Below are 16445 nucleotides of genomic sequence, written 5' to 3' on the forward strand. Positions count from 1 at the left end.
CTCTGCTCTTGAAACCTTTTGCTAAGTGATGTTCCCGTTTCCCAGTAGCGTGACTCGTATGGAACTGTTTTAAACAGAAAGTTAAAATCTAGGGTCAAGAGAGTTTGAGTATCCGTGATTTGTTTTCAGCCCAAAAGAGATAAGAAAACAGTCGGCGTTGCCAATGCAATTAAAAGAATTCGAAACCATGAGGTTGCTGTTTTGTATTTTTTTCTATTCTAGTTAAGCCTTTCTCAATTAGAAAGCAGGGACCTTAAGCAGTCAGGACGACAACGCCAAGGTAGATGTCGTTAAAAAAATTAATCTCTGTTTTTTTAGTCAGAATTTCGAAAATAGCTGCATGTGTTAATCGTCTCATACGGCGCCACAACTCAACCTCAACATAACGTATATAGGCAGCTTTGAGTTCCAAATGGAAATTAAAATAATTTCCCGTCGCGGTTTCCATTGGCAGACGACGCAAATTTTGTTGATTTCGCGATGTTATTTTGCAAAGGACGGCTGAGAAACGTACAAAGTTTTCAAACGCACGAGCTTAGCTATTGTTCTGTACTGTCCATTAGATCGTTTGTTTTTCCAAGTCTTCGTTGCCGTCGCCGTACGTCGTGGTTTGCCTTATAAGGTCCCTACAATGTCAGTACGCCAAAGACAAGACTATCAAAGGCTCCAATTCTTTTCAGTGCAAAACCTTTACTCTGACCTTTTAAAATTTGTTTTTACAGTAAATCAAGTTTAGAAGTGTATTATAAGACGATATATGAAAGTAATAAATGAAGATGATTTAAAGTCATGGCTAGTGAATAAAAGAAGCAAACACCCTGGAGGAGGCGGTCTCAGTTTTCTTAACCGTAGGGCGTAAAACGGTAAAAAAAAATTAGCTGTAAGCCGTAAAAATCGATGAATTTTAGCTGTTAGTCGTAAAAAAAAAAAAGGTAACCGCAAAAAAAGTTTCTTTAAGTAGCGACGGAAAGAAATGCACCGTTAGCCGTAAAATAGGCAAAATTTAAACGCTAGTCGTAAGAGACATAAATCGATTGAGATCCTCTTGGAGGACTGGGACTAGTGGGAATTAATCGAACTGAATTGAATCAAACTGGTGGAATAAATCAAGCATCTTGTAAACAGGAATTGTATATTTTTATATTTTTCATTTATTAAATTACAACACAGGTATTCCATGCCGCTGATCTTTGAATCCTGCTTAAAAAAAAAAAAAAAAGAAAAAAAAAGAAAAGAAAGGAAAAAATCACCGGCCAATTCGATTTGTTCTTTAGGAATACAGCTCGTATAACTTAAGTTCAACGAACGAAAACATTTCCGTGTGGATTAGGCACTTTTTTCAATTGATTTGTTTTAGCTCTTCCGCATGGGTCATGTGTTGGCCAGTGCGGGCTCCTATTTGTGGAACCATCAAAAAAAAAATAAATTTCACTGTCCTCAAGAACCATTCCGGTTTCAAATGGCCTGACCGAGTTCGGTACTGCACCGAAACACACATTAGAAAGTTGTTTAACAATCTTACAAGTGATAGAGCCCTTTTTCTGTTGCACCATGCTTCCAGTGCCTTCCTTACATGCGATCCAGTTGTTGATGTTGCTCTTGATCAGGAATTCCTTTCCAATGCTGCGCCACAAAGCAAAGTCCATAGCCTCATAATGCGTTTCGCTCAGTGGAACGGTTGTTGACACTCGAACGTTAGCATACCTGGCTGACCAAGATGGACGCGGGGTGACAGCATTAGATTCCTTGTTGAATTTGGAGTAATCTGTAAAAGTGTAACTCCAAACTAGTGTCCAACCTCCTCCTTCAGTCTGTTGGTCGCAGAAGGCCTGGAATGCGTTACCATGAGAACCACCATCTGGGTCTATCCAATAGACACCTGACTCGGCTGAGGGAACTTTCTGTTTCAGGTCTTTACAGTTCAACATTGCGAATTCTTTTGACAACCCTATGGAGAATTTGGATGATGAAAATACAGTCAACTCATTTCTAACGTAGCCCACAGAAACAAAAATTTACTCAAATTTCACTCATTTGTTTGTTACCTAAAGTACTTTGTTCAGCCAGTTTATATTTTCCTTCAGCTAAGCGTTTGACAATCTCACTTATGCAGAAAAGTGAAGTTTTGTGAAGGTAAAGTGTTCCGTTTTGATCCATTTCAAGCACTTTGAGCCTTGGTTGATCCTGTCCGCTAAGAAGTAAGGAAAAACCATCTCATTATTAGTAACAATTTAAAGTCGAGGACGAAGCCTTTTCTCTTTTCGAAGGGGAACTGATTGTCACGGGCGGAACATACGCAGTAGGTAAAAGAAGGTAGCTAGGCAATTTAGGCTTCTACAGAGCCTACTCTCCTAGATGATCTATGATTGATAGTACCAGCTTAGAAACGAAGCCACTGGTTAGGAAAGGACAAATTTTAGTGGGTCGCTTCATTTCCTTAATATCTGTTAACTGTCGGAGAAGGAATTTTATCACCAATTATAGTAAGCCTACGTTCGAATAAATAAACAAGACAGTACTAGCATACAGCCTTACCTCACCGTTTGGAAAGTTATGGATGACAAGGTAGCTAATGCGAATATAATGTTCAGAATGGGAGATTTCATTCTGGAATTTCGACTTCGTCAGTAACGTTTCTATTGGCTGATTACGTTTGGTGAGTTCGAAGCTGTGCAATAATCCCACGCTCTTAATCGTGACTTCTGCAAGTTTCCTGCAGTGTTCAGAGCTTAAATTTGTGTCCATTCAGCCATCAAGGAAGTTGATTGAATTACAAGCTTAATTAAGTAAATCTGAAACGTGCTGTAGAACTTCTCCTTCCGCTGTAATACAGAAACTCGTCCGAGAACAGCGTTTCCTATTAAATTAACAACTTAAAAGGACATCCTTAATATCTTTTTTCCGTCAGAAAAGGAATTTTATCACCAATTATAATAAGTCTACGTTCGAGTAAATAAACAGTGCTAGAAGCAAATAAACTAAAACAATGTTAACATACAGCCCTACCTTGCCGTTTGGAAAGTTATGGATGACAAGGTAGCTAATGCGAATATAATCTTCAGGATGCCAAATTTGGCAAGTTCGAAGTTGTGCAATAATCCTGCGCTCTTAATTGTGACTTCTGCGAGTTCCCTGCAGAGCTTAAATTTGTGTCCATTCAGCCATAAACTTTAAGGAAATTGATCGAATTACAAGCTTAAGCAAATCTGGAAACGTGCTGTAGAACTTCTTACTTACGCCCTAATACAGGAAATCGTCCGAGAACAACGTTACCTTTTACATTAACAAGTTAAACGCTTCTCCTTTTAAGTTTAAAATCAACTCGAAGCTATCTAACTCTGTGATGGTATCAATCTGCGCTCGAGATGTTACAAATCGAAGTAACGTAGTAACGAGTAATGGATTAAGTAAAAAAACGTACAGAACGTACTAGTGTGAGTTAGCCATGAGGGAAATCGTGATTACGTTTTGTCGAGTTTTTCATTTCGAATTTTATTCTGGTAGGCTTTAATTTTTCAATATAATTCATCAAAAGGCAAAATTAAGTTGACCGGGTCATAAATTTACATATAACTATGAACTCGCGAACATGTTCATTTCATGTACCAACTTTCGAAACGCTTAACCAAGTGAACAAAAATATTAATAACTAAGGCCTAGTTTATACGTCGCGCTACAGTCGAATTTAATTCAGACGAATTTAACTCAAGATCTCACAAGCAATTAAATTCGACGATAGCCCGACGTACAAAACGAATTAAATAGCGCTTTATACTATAACAACAAATAGATTTTGTTACGTGATAACCTATGAGACCCCCCGCACAGACTCAGACAAACATTGCGACCAGCTTAAGGAAATGTATGAGCGAGAGCTGTAAAATTAAAACAAAACGACGGAAAATTTCGTCAAAAAAAGACTTGGCGTTCTAAAAGGAAGCGGCATGGTTGTACCAAACACTGTTGTTGGGGTTAGTGTAAGTCAGACTCAAGATATGCAGATAAATGGCCAAAATCACTCAAAGAGTGAAAGGAATAAGGGAAGAAAGTATTCATTCCTTTCCCAAAACCTTCGCGAGACATGGCAAAGTGCAAGCGTTGGCTTGTTCGCGTGAGCTTTTTACGGAGAAAAACACGACAAGAAACACTTAAGTTATATTTGTGCTCTTCACTGGCCCGGCGAAAAAGGTCTAACAGCCGAATTTCCCGATCCACTGAAGGCAAATCTAAGACCAGCGCAAGTAAGTTGGGCACATGCTCCTAAGAGGAAAGCACCGAAAGAAAGAGAAAATTCAGCGTCAAAGAAACAGAAATTATTCAATGACAACTGCATGAACATTAACTACATAAACTACATGAACTGGCATTTAATAGAAACACAACCAGTATTGAGCGAAATATACAAAAGTCCGCCGCTCGTATCTTACAAAAGAGAGCGATCGCTCAAAGACATACTCGTGAGGGCCAAACTTTGTATAGGCTATTCTAAACACGCGCTGGGGAGTCTTGTAGGCCTGTGAACCCCCTTTTTACATTGTTTACATCAGAATTTTCTCGAAAAACTTTGGTAGCAAACCATTTTCCGTGGTCGATTGCCGGATCAAGGGTGTGATAATTCCCGCACCTCACGCAATCTGTACAAGATCTTCTCGTTTACCGCTTAATTTTAAGCCCCTACATTTTATCCACCGTTTTAGCTGGTCTACAGTGTATTCTTCCGGTTCTCTTTCAAATTTGGAGCCAAGAACGCCGTCCTCTTCGGTCAGAACTGTAAGGGAATAAGCGAACTACTCGCCATTTCCCTTGTAGCTCTCAAAGAAGTGGAGTTTGTTTGTCTAAGTCACGCGGGGGTCTAAGATTTCATGACGTCATTAGTATAAAGCGCTATTCGTCTGGTAAATTAAATTCGTCCTTGACGTTTTATTGGATGTTACTAAAACTAGTAACGGGGAGCGGGGAACGGGGAACGGGGAACGGGGAACGGGGAACGGGGAACGGGGAACGGGGAACGGGGAACGGGGAACGGGGAACGGGGAGCGGGTGTACCCGCCTGAGAATTCAAAATGGCGGAGTAAAGAGAACTAAAAGGGTCTGGCAACTAGTAGCACGTGCTCTTCGAACGCGATCGTCGGAGCAAAAAGCATGGACGGTAAGTGTAGGTTTTATTGAAGGATTTTACTTTGAAATGTTGAGTGCCTCATAAATTTAGTTTTTGTCTGGCACACTTTGCAGGTTGCATAGAAATCAAATCCTCGGAGAGGTGAGTATCTTACAATTCATGCACAACATTTGAACAATCAACTCAGAACTACAAGCTCGCGACATTTATTCTTATATTCATAGAGTAATTGTACTGCAAGGTACTGAAGTTTACCTCCAATATCTTCACCGTTACAACCTAGCAATGTCAATAATGTTGTAAAGCAAACAGCTGAATGACTTTCACGCCCATTATGAGAATCACTTTCTCTTGAATATGATCAATGCAGTGTAAATATTATTGTAAGCATTAGCATGAATGTGAATTCATTCACCTACATTCTTGAAGACATAACTGATGTTTTCCTGTTAAATTAAATGTTATTAAAAGTTCTATCAATGTTTAATTTCTCTATTGTTTACATGGAAATTTATGGGTCGATACAACGATGTGTTCCTGATGTTATTTTGCATTAAGGTAAGCAGATATCGGCAGGCAGTAATTTTAGTAACTAGGCTGGTTATTACGTTTCCTAGCTCATTTCTGTTAACCTAAGATATTACCTCCTTGCTACTTATCTGCAAAAAATGCTGTTGGGCAATGCAAACAACCAACATACCCAAACTCTGCCAAAAGATGCAGATTTCAGGGAGGAAAAACAAAGAGAGACGTCAGAACAAATGGTGGCAGCCATTGCAGAAACGTTGACTTCGAATTCTCGCCTCGGAATACTAGGCCTCGTGGCTTCGCCTGGGCAATAGTTAAATAAAAGCGATTCGTCTAATTTCGCTGCAAGCGGCGACGTAGCGATAAAATCAGTGTTTGTAAACATTGTTTACTCCGCCATTTTTAATTCTCAGGTGGGTTACCGCTGTACACCCGCTTCACGTTCCCCGTTCCCCGTTCCCCGTTCCTCGTTCCCCGTTCCTCGTTCCCCGTTCCTCGTTCCCCGTTCCTCGTTCCCCGTTCCTCGTTCCCCGTTCCTCGTTCCCCGTTCCCCGTTCCCCGTTCCCCGTTCCCCGTTCCCCGTTCCCCGTTCCCCGTTCCCCGTTCCCCGTTCCCCGTTCCCCGTTCCCCGTTCCCCGTTCCCCGTTCCCCGTTCCCCGTTCCCCGTTCCCCGTTCCCCGTTCCCCGTTCCCCGTTCCCCGTTCCCCGTTCCCCGTTCCCCGTTCCCCGTTCCCCGTTCCCCGTTCCCCGTTCCCCGTTCCCCGTTCCCCGTTCCCCGTTCCCCGTTCCCCGTTCCCCGTTCCCCGTTCCCCGTTCCCCGTTCCCCGTTCCCCGTTCCCCGTTCCCCGTTCCCCGTTCCCCGTTCCCCGTTCCTCGTTCTCCATTTCCACTTTTAGTAACATCCCGTTTTATCCGTCTTGGTAGGACGGATAAAATATCGATAACGCGTCTTCAGTTTTAACGTCGCACTAGCGTCGCGTCGAATGAAATGCATACATTTTCTTAATGTATTTCAACCGCGCCATGTTTGTTTCAGAGGCACTGCATTTGGGAAGAGAATTAAATTCGATCGTATTGATTTCGACGCATAAAACCACGCCACGATTTACGTCTAAGAAAGACGAATTTAATGGAATTAGATTCGTCTGTATTAAATTCGACGGTAGCGCGACGTATAAACTAGGCCTAAATTACGTCACAAAAAAGAGGTATTTTGTTGTTAAAACATCAAGGGCTATGGAGAAAGAAAATTCTTTCAACCGTAAAATAATGGCATTTATAAAGGTCAGTTGTTCGTTCTTCTACATATCGAAATCGTTTCTTTGATTAACTAGAATCAATCAGTATTCATGGCATAAGTTTGATTGAAATATTTAATTGGCTTAATTATCGCGAAAGTTATAAACGAAGTTGGCACAAGATAATGTTACAAAAAAGAAACTAGTTAATAGCTTGCTCTAGATTCTTTCCTCAATTATTTCTTCTAAATGAATTGTGAACTTGAAATTTTGAATAAATTTTTATTCATATTCATTGTGCAGTCAAAATCATGCTTGCTCAATACAAACTTCCCTAGGGTGGTCTTGCTAACTGTCAAAACTTCAATATACGTACTAATACAAAATTCATCATTAATTGGATGACATGGATAATTGACATTGGAAATTAATTACCACGAGTTTTATCTTTTATCTTTTAGGACTCTGAAAATTTCAAACAATGTTTGTTGGTCAGTTGTATTTCAACTTGGATTTGGACCAAACGATCAAAAAATTCCTTTTTACCCATCCATCAATTGACACGGTCAATTCAGGATCAGTAACAGTTGAACGATGTTGCTTTATTTAACGATCTTCTATTTTGTTTTCTTCTCGACCTCGAGGTACAATTAGCGTTTTCACAATTGAATGAATTGTCAGTTTACTTATGATTTTTTAGTGCTTTTGCTTGTGGTTGTTCACATCGCAAAAAACTCGGACCAAACGTTTGTCACAGAATTGCTTGTTTCTGATCTTCGACACCAGGGGAATGGATCAGCAACGTTTCAGAGTATTGGACATGGACGCAAAAGGCAATCTATATCTTTACAAGACGGCGCTACTGTGCAAGAACGAGATAATCAAACGATTGAGAAATGGGACGTACAGTTTAGCAGAACAGGGAAAAAAGGGTAGGAGAATTTCCTTTTCCTTTTTAAGACATCGATATAATGATAAACCTAAGAAAAGCGAGCTGAGAGCGACAAGAATTCCAGTGCCCTTTTACCTTGTAGCTCGTTAACTATCATCTTGTCACGATTAGAAATTTCAAAATATGTCTACTCTTACGCCTATTATCCGAAAAATCTTTGGTCTAGACTGATAAAACGCGTGTCTTTAGTGCATCTTCAATAAAGTGTAACTCTCTCATTATTTTTGATATGTCAGTTCATTTGGTTTAACGCCAAACATTTTTGTTGGAATCAGTCTTGAATTACAAGAGAGACAAGCACCAGTTTATAATCAAGTAAAATAGTCAGGCCGGATGAGACAATTGTAATTTAATTATTTTGCCCGAGGTTTACCAGCGCACAGTAATGCTTTACAATCAGAAATATAATTTGTGAGCAGATGTGAAAGGAATGTCCTGATTATATATATATTTTTTTTCTATACACTTAGTAGGATTGTCCAAAGACTCAGCAGCGCTAAACTGCAAGGATCTTAAACAGAAATTACCATCAGCCGTGTCAGCCGTCTATTGGATAGATCCAGACGGCGGTTCCCGTAGCAACGCTTTTCAGGTTTACTGCGACCAGGAAACGGACGGAGGGGGTTGGACGCTAGTTTACAGTTACACCTTCACTGCTTACTCAAGCTTCTGGACTGGCAGAAACGCTGTCACCCCGCGCCCATCTTGGTCAGCAAGGGACGCTAACGTTCGAGTGTCCACAACAGTTCCACTGAGCGAGACGCAATATGAGGCCATGAAATTTGCTTTGTGGCGCAGCATTGGTAAGGAATTCCTGATCAAGAGTAACATCAACAACTGGATCGCATGCAAGGAAGACAAAGGTAGCTTGGTGCAACAGAAGAAGGGGTCAATCCAATGTAGACAGGTGAAGCAGGTTTCTAAACAGTGCGCTGGAACGGTACCAAAATCCCTGTGGATTGGTAGTCGCGGAGCTGGACTCGATGCCAGAAGTGCATATTACTACTTTGATGGAGACACAAGGATAAATTCACCTACCCATGATCCTTGTGGTACAAATCGACCAAACCAGTTAAAAAACGTGCCAAACCCACACGGGAACATTTTTGTGCGTTGAAAGCCTGATATGAGAGTCATAAAGAGCTTAAGATTTTTACTCGGTAAGCATTTTACAAGATTAGGGGTTTTACTATATCAGCGGCATACGTGTAATTTTCTGTTCAGAAATTTCAAAGCTAATAAAGATGGGTCGTAAATTTTATGGGACATCAGTTTCTGATTTTGTTGAGGGCTTCACTTTCACCTCTGCCCATTAGAGCGACTACCTGTGTTTGACTTTTCGACCCAAGATGAGGTGAGATATGAAATGTGCAGATTGACACTTTAACAACAGTCTTGCATGCGCATTTTTAGAGACCAGAGTAGGCTACTCAATAGATCACTAGAGATCTCGTCTTTCACTTTGAGAAAAGTAAGAGGATGAATGGGTGAAGCACGCTTATGAAGTAATTCCCCCCGGAAATTAATTGATGAAAATCCCCGAGTCAATGGCATCTATTGAAATATTGTATGCTTGTTTTCTAAAATGGTGCTTAGGATTGTAAAAAATGGTCAATGTTCCCAGAATACCCTTTGAAATATCATTTAGCGCTCCAATCTAACGAGGGTTGAGTAACAATGAGACAAGACTGCTATGTCGGAGACAATGCAAATCATCGTTTATTAGTGTCACAATCCTCATGAATCTAGAACGCTCGAACGTTAGCAGTGCTGGCTGACCAGGATGAAGACGGGGTGACAGCATTAGATTTCTTGTTGAAATTGGAGTAATCTGTCAGTGTAACTCCAAACTAGTGTCCAACCTCCTCTTTCAGTCTGTTAGTCGCAGAAGGCCTGGAATGCGCTACCATGAAAACCACCATAATAATTTAATAATAATTTAATCTTTATATTGCGCAAATTAACATGTGGATATGATCAAATGCGCATCACAACACTTTTCGGGGGACTTTGGCCAGACTGCATCAGCAGTTTACAAACAGTCTAAGGAAACTTATTTGAAGATGCCCTCCCCCCCCCCCCAATTCCCAGTAAACAGGCCAGACCACATCACAGTAATCTCGTGAGTGGGTTCTTTAACGTCCCCTGCCTAACCAAATTAACTAATTAATAGATCCTGGTCTATCCAATAGACACCTGAATCGGTTGAGGGAACTTTCTGTTTCAGGTCTTGACAGTTCAACATTGCAAATTTTTTGGACAACCCTATGGAGAATTTGGATGATGAAAATACAGTCAACACATTTCTAACGTAGCCCGCAGACACAAAATTTACTCAAATTTTACTCATCTGTTTGTTACCTAAAGTACTTTGTTCAGCCAGTTTATATTTTCCTGTAGCTAAGCGTTTGATAATCTCGCTTATGCAGAGAAGTGAAGTTTTGTGAAGGTAAAGTGTTCTGTTTTGACCCATTTCAAGTACTTTGAGCCTTAGCTGATCGTGCCCGCTAAGAAGTAATGAAAAACCATCTCATTATCGGTAACAATTGAAAGTCGAGGACGAAGTCTTTTTCTGGTGTTGAAGGGAAACTGATTGTCACGGGTGTAACACACGCAGTAGGTAAAAGAAGATAGCTTTTAAAGGAAAGTTAGGCCTCTACAGTGCCTAGCCTCCCAGATGATCTGTGAGCGATAGTAGCAGCTTAGAAACACAGCCACAGGTTATGAAAGGACAAATTTTAGTGGGTCCCCTCACTTCCTTAATATCTGTTTTCTGTCAGAGAAGGAATTTTATAAGTCTACGTTCGTGTAAATAAACAACACAGTATTAGCATACAGTCTTAACTCGCCGTTTGGAAAGTTTTGGATAGCTAATGTGTATATAATATTCAGCGAATTCTGGAATTTCGACTAACGTTTCTATTGGCTGATTACGTTTGGCGAGTTCGAAGCAGTGCTATAATCCTACGCTCTTAATCGTGTCTTCTGCAAGTTCCCTGCAGTGTGCAGAGCTTAATTTTGTGTCCATTCAGCCATAAACTTAAGGAAATTGATCAAATTGCAAGCTAGGGTAAAGAAAATCGGGAAAAGTGCTTTAGAACTTCTTACAGTTACGCCCTAATATAGAAACTCGCCCGAGAATAACGTTGCGTTTTACATTAACAACTTAAACGGTTCTCCTATTAAGTTTAAAATCAACTCGAATCTACCTAACTCTGTGATGTTATAAATCTGCACTCGGGATGTTACAAAACGAAGTAACGCAGTAACGAGTAACGGAGTACTGAAGTAAAAAAAGAGAACGTACTTGTGTGAGTTAGCCATGATAGAAAGAATGATTGCGTTTTGTCGAATTTTTCATTTCGAATTTTATTCTATTGGGCTTTAGTTTTTCAATACAGTTCATCAAAAAGCAAATTTAAGTTGACCGGGTCATAAATTTACATGTGACTTTGAACTCGCGAACGTGTTCATTTCATGTACCAACTTTCGAAACGCTTAATCGAGTGAACAAAAATGACTAAATTTCAACGTCACAAAAAAGAGGTATTTGTCGTTAAAACTTCAATTGCTTTGGAGATTTTCCTTCAACCGTAAAATAATGGCATTTACTAAGATCAGTTTGTTTATGTATCGAAATCATCTCTTTGATTAACTAGACTTAATCAGTATTCATGGACATAAGTTTGATTGAAATATTTAATTGCTTTAATTATCTCGAAAGTTATAAACGAAGTTTACACAAGATAATCTTAAAAAATAAACTAGTTAATAGCTTGCTTTCCTCAACTATTTCTTCTAAATGAATTGCGAACTTGAAATTTTGAATAAATTTTTATTGATAGTCATTCTCCGGGAAAAATCATGCTTGCTCAATACACTGACTCCCCCACGGTGGTCTCGCTAACTGTCAAAACTTCAATATACTGTTACCGAAAAGCCGTCATTAATTGGATGACATGGATAACAGAGATTGGAAATAAATTACCACGAGTTTTATCCTGTTTCTTTTAGGACTCTGAACATTTCAAACAATGTTTGTCGGTCAGTTGTATTTCAACTTGGATTTGGACCAAACGATCGAAAAAATTCCATTTTACCCATCGATCAATTGACAGCGGTCAATTCAGGATCAGTAACACTTGAACGATGTTGCTTTATTTGACGATCTTCTATTTTGTTTTCTTCTCGACCTCGAGGTACAATTAGCGTTTTCACAATTGAATGAATTTTCAGTTTACTTATGATTTTTGACTGCTTTTTCTTGTGGCTGTTCACATTGCAAAAAACTCGGACCAAACGTTTCTCATAGAATTGTTTGTTTCTGATCTCCGACACCAGGGGAGTGGATCAGCAACGTTTCAGAGTGTTGGACATGGATGCAAAAGGCAATCTATATCTTTACAAGACGGCGCTACTCTGCAAGAACGAGATAATGAAACGATTGAGAGATGGGACGTACAGTTTGGCTGAACAGAGCAAAAAGGGTAAGAGAATTTCCTTTTCCTTTTCAAGACATCGATATAATGATAAACCTAAGAAAAGCGAGCCGAGAGCGACAAGAATGCCAGTGCCCTTTTACCTTGTAGCTCGTTAACTATCATCTTGTCACGATTAGAAATTTCAAAATATGTCTGCTCTCGCACAGTTTAAGGCATCGGTATAATCTTATTAGAGAAGAAATGCAGTAAATGGTTTGAACCCGGGGGTAACATGTGAAGGTGTAGTCTGATCGTCCGGGTGAGTGTAGTCCTGAGAAGGACTGTTGTCGGTGGCAGTGACTGACGTTTCGACAACCTGTGCGGAAGTCATCATCAGAGTCAAGTGAGTGATTGTTGTCAGTAGAATGTTCTTATTCCAGTTCGTGTGAAATGATCGGTTGGTTTTGCCGTGATGTTATTGGCTGTAAGACTCAAGTCGTTCGTGATTGGTCTGTTTCGGTCTGTCGGTAAAGCTAGGTTGTTCTTTTTCGGTCGTTTGTGATGTTTATGTCGTGAATGAGTCGTTTGTATGGGGCGGGTAGTTGTTGACATCTGTTTAGGGGAGTCTGTTCTAAGTTAGTAAACCAGCTTTCCAGAGTCAGTCGTTGAAAATAGTCAGTGCTGTAGGTTAGGCATTGCGCAGAGTCCCAGTCAATGTTGTGGTTGGTAAGTCGATGGTGTTCAGCAATGTGATTGCTGACATCACCTTTCCTCGTCGCCCGTCTGTGTTCAGTCAGTCTTGTTGTGAGGTTTCTGCCAGTCTCACCGATGTAGGAGGCTTGGCAGTCGGAACAATTGATCTTATAAATCGTTCCCTGTCTGTTCCTCGGTTCGTCTTTGTCTTTAACGTTGGTTAGTAACTGACGTAGTGTGGTGATGGGTCTGTGGGCGACGCGGATATTGAAGGGTAGTAAGATGCGCGAGATGTTTTCAGACATACCTTTTATGTACGGTATGGTTGCTGTAGTCGTAGGGGTTGCGGTGTCGTTTGTTTCGGTAGTGGTAGTGGGTCGGTGAGTGTTTCGTCGGATGAAGTCGTTGTTGTAGTTGTTCTTCGTAAAAACACGGTGAAGGTATTTGTTCTCGTCGGATAAGCTGTCTGTCGAGTCACATACTAGTTTTTGGACAAAACTGACTATCACGACAAAATGGACGTACTAGTTAACGACAAACGAACCTACGAAGAACTCAAACGTGACCCAACTCCTGCCCTTCAACGTAAACTCAACAGTAAACTACTGACACTCAAGAAAACGAACGCCTTTGACAACCAACGGTACTATCGACTGAGGTGCTCGGTACCACAGCCACCGAAACTCTACGGTTTGCCGAAACTACACAAACCTGGTTTCCCGATGCGACCTATTGTTTCTTTCTGTGGCTCTCCCACATACCAACTATCCAAGTACCTGACGACAATACTACAACCGCTAACCGACAAATCCAGACATAAACTACAATCCACTGAAGACTTCATTAACGCTACCAAGACTGTTCAGATACCTGACGACTACAAACTAGTGTCATTTGATGTGAAATCACTGTTCACAAGTATTCCACTTCAATTAGCATTACAATGCACTGAAACTGCAATCCGAAAATCTACCGAACCACTACCGCTACCGACAGACGACATCATGGACTTGCTAAACATTTGCCTAACGTCTACTTACTTTCAGTACAACGGTAAACACTACAAACAGTTACACGGCACTGCCATGGGGTCTCCAGTTTCTGTTGTTATAGCAGAAATTGTGATGCAGAACATCGAGGAACGCGCCCTTTCGACTTGCCGACAAACGATACCGCTTTGGTTACGTTACGTTGACGACACATTCACCGCCGTTCGACACGACGAAATTGACGCATTCCACAACCACCTTAACGAACAAAACACTGACATACAGTTTACCAGAGAAGTCGAAGAAAATGGCAAACTTCCTTTTCTAGACTGCCTGGTAAGCCACAACGACAACTCATTACGAACGACAGTTTACAGGAAACCGACACACACCGACAGATTACTAGACGAGTCATCCTACAACCCTACATCACACAAAGCCACAACTATCAGAACTCTAACACGACGCGCACAACTAGTATGTGACTCGACAGACAGCTTATCCGACGAGAACAAATACCTTCACCGTGTTTTTACGAAGAACAACTACAACAACGACTTCATCCGACGAAACACTCACCGACCCACTACCACTACCGAAACAAACGACACCGCAACCCCTACGACTACAGCAACCATACCGTACATAAAAGGTATGTCTGAAAACATCTCGCGCATCTTACTACCCTTCAATATCCGCGTCGCCCACAGACCCATCACCACACTACGTCAGTTACTAACCAACGTTAAAGACAAAGACGAACCGAGGAACAGACAGGGAACGATTTATAAGATCAATTGTTCCGACTGCCAAGCCTCCTACATCGGTGAGACTGGCAGAAACCTCACAACAAGACTGACTGAACACAGACGGGCGACGAGGAAAGGTGATGTCAGCAATCACATTGCTGAACACCATCGACTTACCAACCACAACATTGACTGGGACTCTGCGCAATGCCTAACCTACAGCACTGACTATTTTCAACGACTGACTCTGGAAAGCTGGTTTACTAACTTAGAACAGACTCCCCTAAACAGATGTCAACAACTACCCGCCCCATACAAACGACTCATTCACGACATAAACATCACCAACGACCGAAAAAGAACAACCTAGCTTTACCGACAGACCGAAACAGACCAATCACGAACGACTTGAGTCTTACAGCCAATAACATCACGGCAAAACCAACCGATCATTTCACACGAACTGGAATAAGAACATTCTACTGACAACAATCACTCACTTGACTCTGATGATGACTTCCGCACAGGTTGTCGAAACGTCAGTCACTGCCACCGACAACAGTCCTTCTCAGGACTACACTCACCCGGACGATCAGACTACACCTTCACATAGAGAAGAAATGTCGCCAGGAATGCATTTCACTTTTATATATTTTTCTATCTTCCTGTTGTGATTGGGAATTTTAAAATACGTGTCTGTCAAGTACCTTCCCGAAATTGTTTGGTCAAGAAATAAAACATACATCCTGAATGTACCTTAAAAGAGCTCTCATATTTTTAAACTGCTTTTTCAAATTCCTCTTCTTCCGCTTCAACACCAAACCTTTTTTTTTACTCATTCTTGAATGAAGTATATCATGAAAATTTCGATAAAAAGCGGACAGTTTATTAAGTTTCTTTGAATTTGTATTTATCTTTTTTTTTTCTTAACTCAACAGGCTTCTCCAAGGACTTCCCGGCGCTTAGCTGTAAGGAGCTCAAACAGAAATCACCATCAGCCGTGTCAGGCGTCTATTGGATCGGATCCTGATGGTGGTTTCCAAAGTAACGCTTTCCAGGTCTATTGCGACCAGCAAACGGACGGAGGGGGTTGGACGCTGGTTTACAGCTACACCTTTACCGATTACGCACATTTCAAGAGTGCATCAAACGCTGTCACCCCGCGTCCATCTTGGTTAGCCGGCAGCTCCAACGTTCGAGTGTCCAAAACAGTTCCACTTAGCGAGACTCAATATGAGGCAATGGATTTTGCTTTGTGGTCCAGCATTGGTAAGGAAACCCTGATCAAAAGCAACATCAACAACTGGTTCGCATGCAAGGAACGCACCGGTAGCATAGTGAAACAGAATCAGGGATCTATCCACTGTAAACTGGTCAAACAGGTTGCTAAGAACTGTGGCGGGGCGGCACCAAACTTGTGGAAGTTTTATGCGAATGGGCCTTCATTTAATGGAGGTCAATTTTATTACTTTGATGGGAGCACGAAGAGCAATTGGCCTACCCATGATCCTTGTGGAAGATATCGAGCAGACCAGTTAAAAAACGTGCAAAATCCACACGGAAACATTTTTATCCGTTGAAAGCATACGAGAGTTTACAGCGCTCGAGGGTGTTTATTTTGTAAGCGGCATAAGTGAATTCTTCTGCTCAGAAGTTTCAAAGCTAATAAAGATGGTTTCTTGATTTATGGGATATCCGAGTGCCTTTGTCGAAAGCTCTAAGTTTTTAGGATAATAGTTGTAACCTTTACTATTTC

At 41.0% G+C, this 16445-nt stretch overlaps 2 protein-coding genes and 1 pseudogene across 9 annotated transcripts; 2 read left to right on the top strand and 1 right to left on the bottom strand.

The window, feature by feature from the left end:
- Positions 1–1115: 1115 nt before the first annotated feature.
- Positions 1116–3134, bottom strand: LOC111342306 (uncharacterized). Of its 3 annotated transcripts, none has more exons than XM_088759418.1 (3): positions 3007–3134; positions 2046–2191; positions 1116–1948 (listed from the first exon to the last, which is right to left on the bottom strand). In XM_088759418.1, exons 2-3 carry the CDS (start codon positions 2155–2157, stop codon positions 1299–1301), a joined length of 762 nt encoding a protein of 253 aa, XP_088615544.1. In that variant the 5' UTR covers positions 2158–2191; positions 3007–3134; the 3' UTR covers positions 1116–1298. The 3 variants fall into 3 exon arrangements, with proteins under 3 accessions (XP_088615544.1, XP_022805105.2, XP_022805104.2); XM_022949370.2 differs by lacking the exon at positions 3007–3134 and adding an exon at positions 2541–2896; XM_022949369.2 differs by lacking the exon at positions 3007–3134 and adding an exon at positions 2536–2889.
- A 335-nt stretch (positions 3135–3469) lies between these two features.
- LOC148731820 (uncharacterized) lies at positions 3470–9103 on the top strand. 5 transcript variants are annotated; one of them, XM_088759423.1, is made up of 4 exons: positions 3470–3971; positions 5233–5677; positions 7672–7817; positions 8308–9103. In XM_088759423.1, exons 3-4 carry the CDS (start codon positions 7676–7678, stop codon positions 8952–8954), a joined length of 789 nt encoding a protein of 262 aa, XP_088615549.1. In that variant the 5' UTR covers positions 3470–3971; positions 5233–5677; positions 7672–7675; the 3' UTR covers positions 8955–9103. The 5 variants fall into 5 exon arrangements, with proteins under 5 accessions (XP_088615549.1, XP_088615548.1, XP_088615547.1 ...); XM_088759422.1 differs by lacking the exon at positions 5233–5677; XM_088759421.1 differs by lacking the exon at positions 3470–3971 and having other exon boundaries at positions 5040–5677.
- A 2735-nt stretch (positions 9104–11838) lies between these two features.
- Positions 11839–16381, top strand: LOC148731821 (collagen alpha-1(III) chain-like; annotated as a pseudogene). The gene is made up of 3 exons (XR_016001476.1): positions 11839–12036; positions 12179–12324; positions 15628–16381. The product of XR_016001476.1 is annotated as a collagen alpha-1(III) chain-like (transcript).
- The last annotated feature ends 64 nt before the right edge of the window (positions 16382–16445 follow it).

This window comes from Stylophora pistillata, chromosome 5 (assembly GCF_964205215.1).
Source record: "Stylophora pistillata chromosome 5, jaStyPist1.2, whole genome shotgun sequence".
Lineage (NCBI taxonomy): Eukaryota > Metazoa > Cnidaria > Anthozoa > Scleractinia > Pocilloporidae > Stylophora > Stylophora pistillata.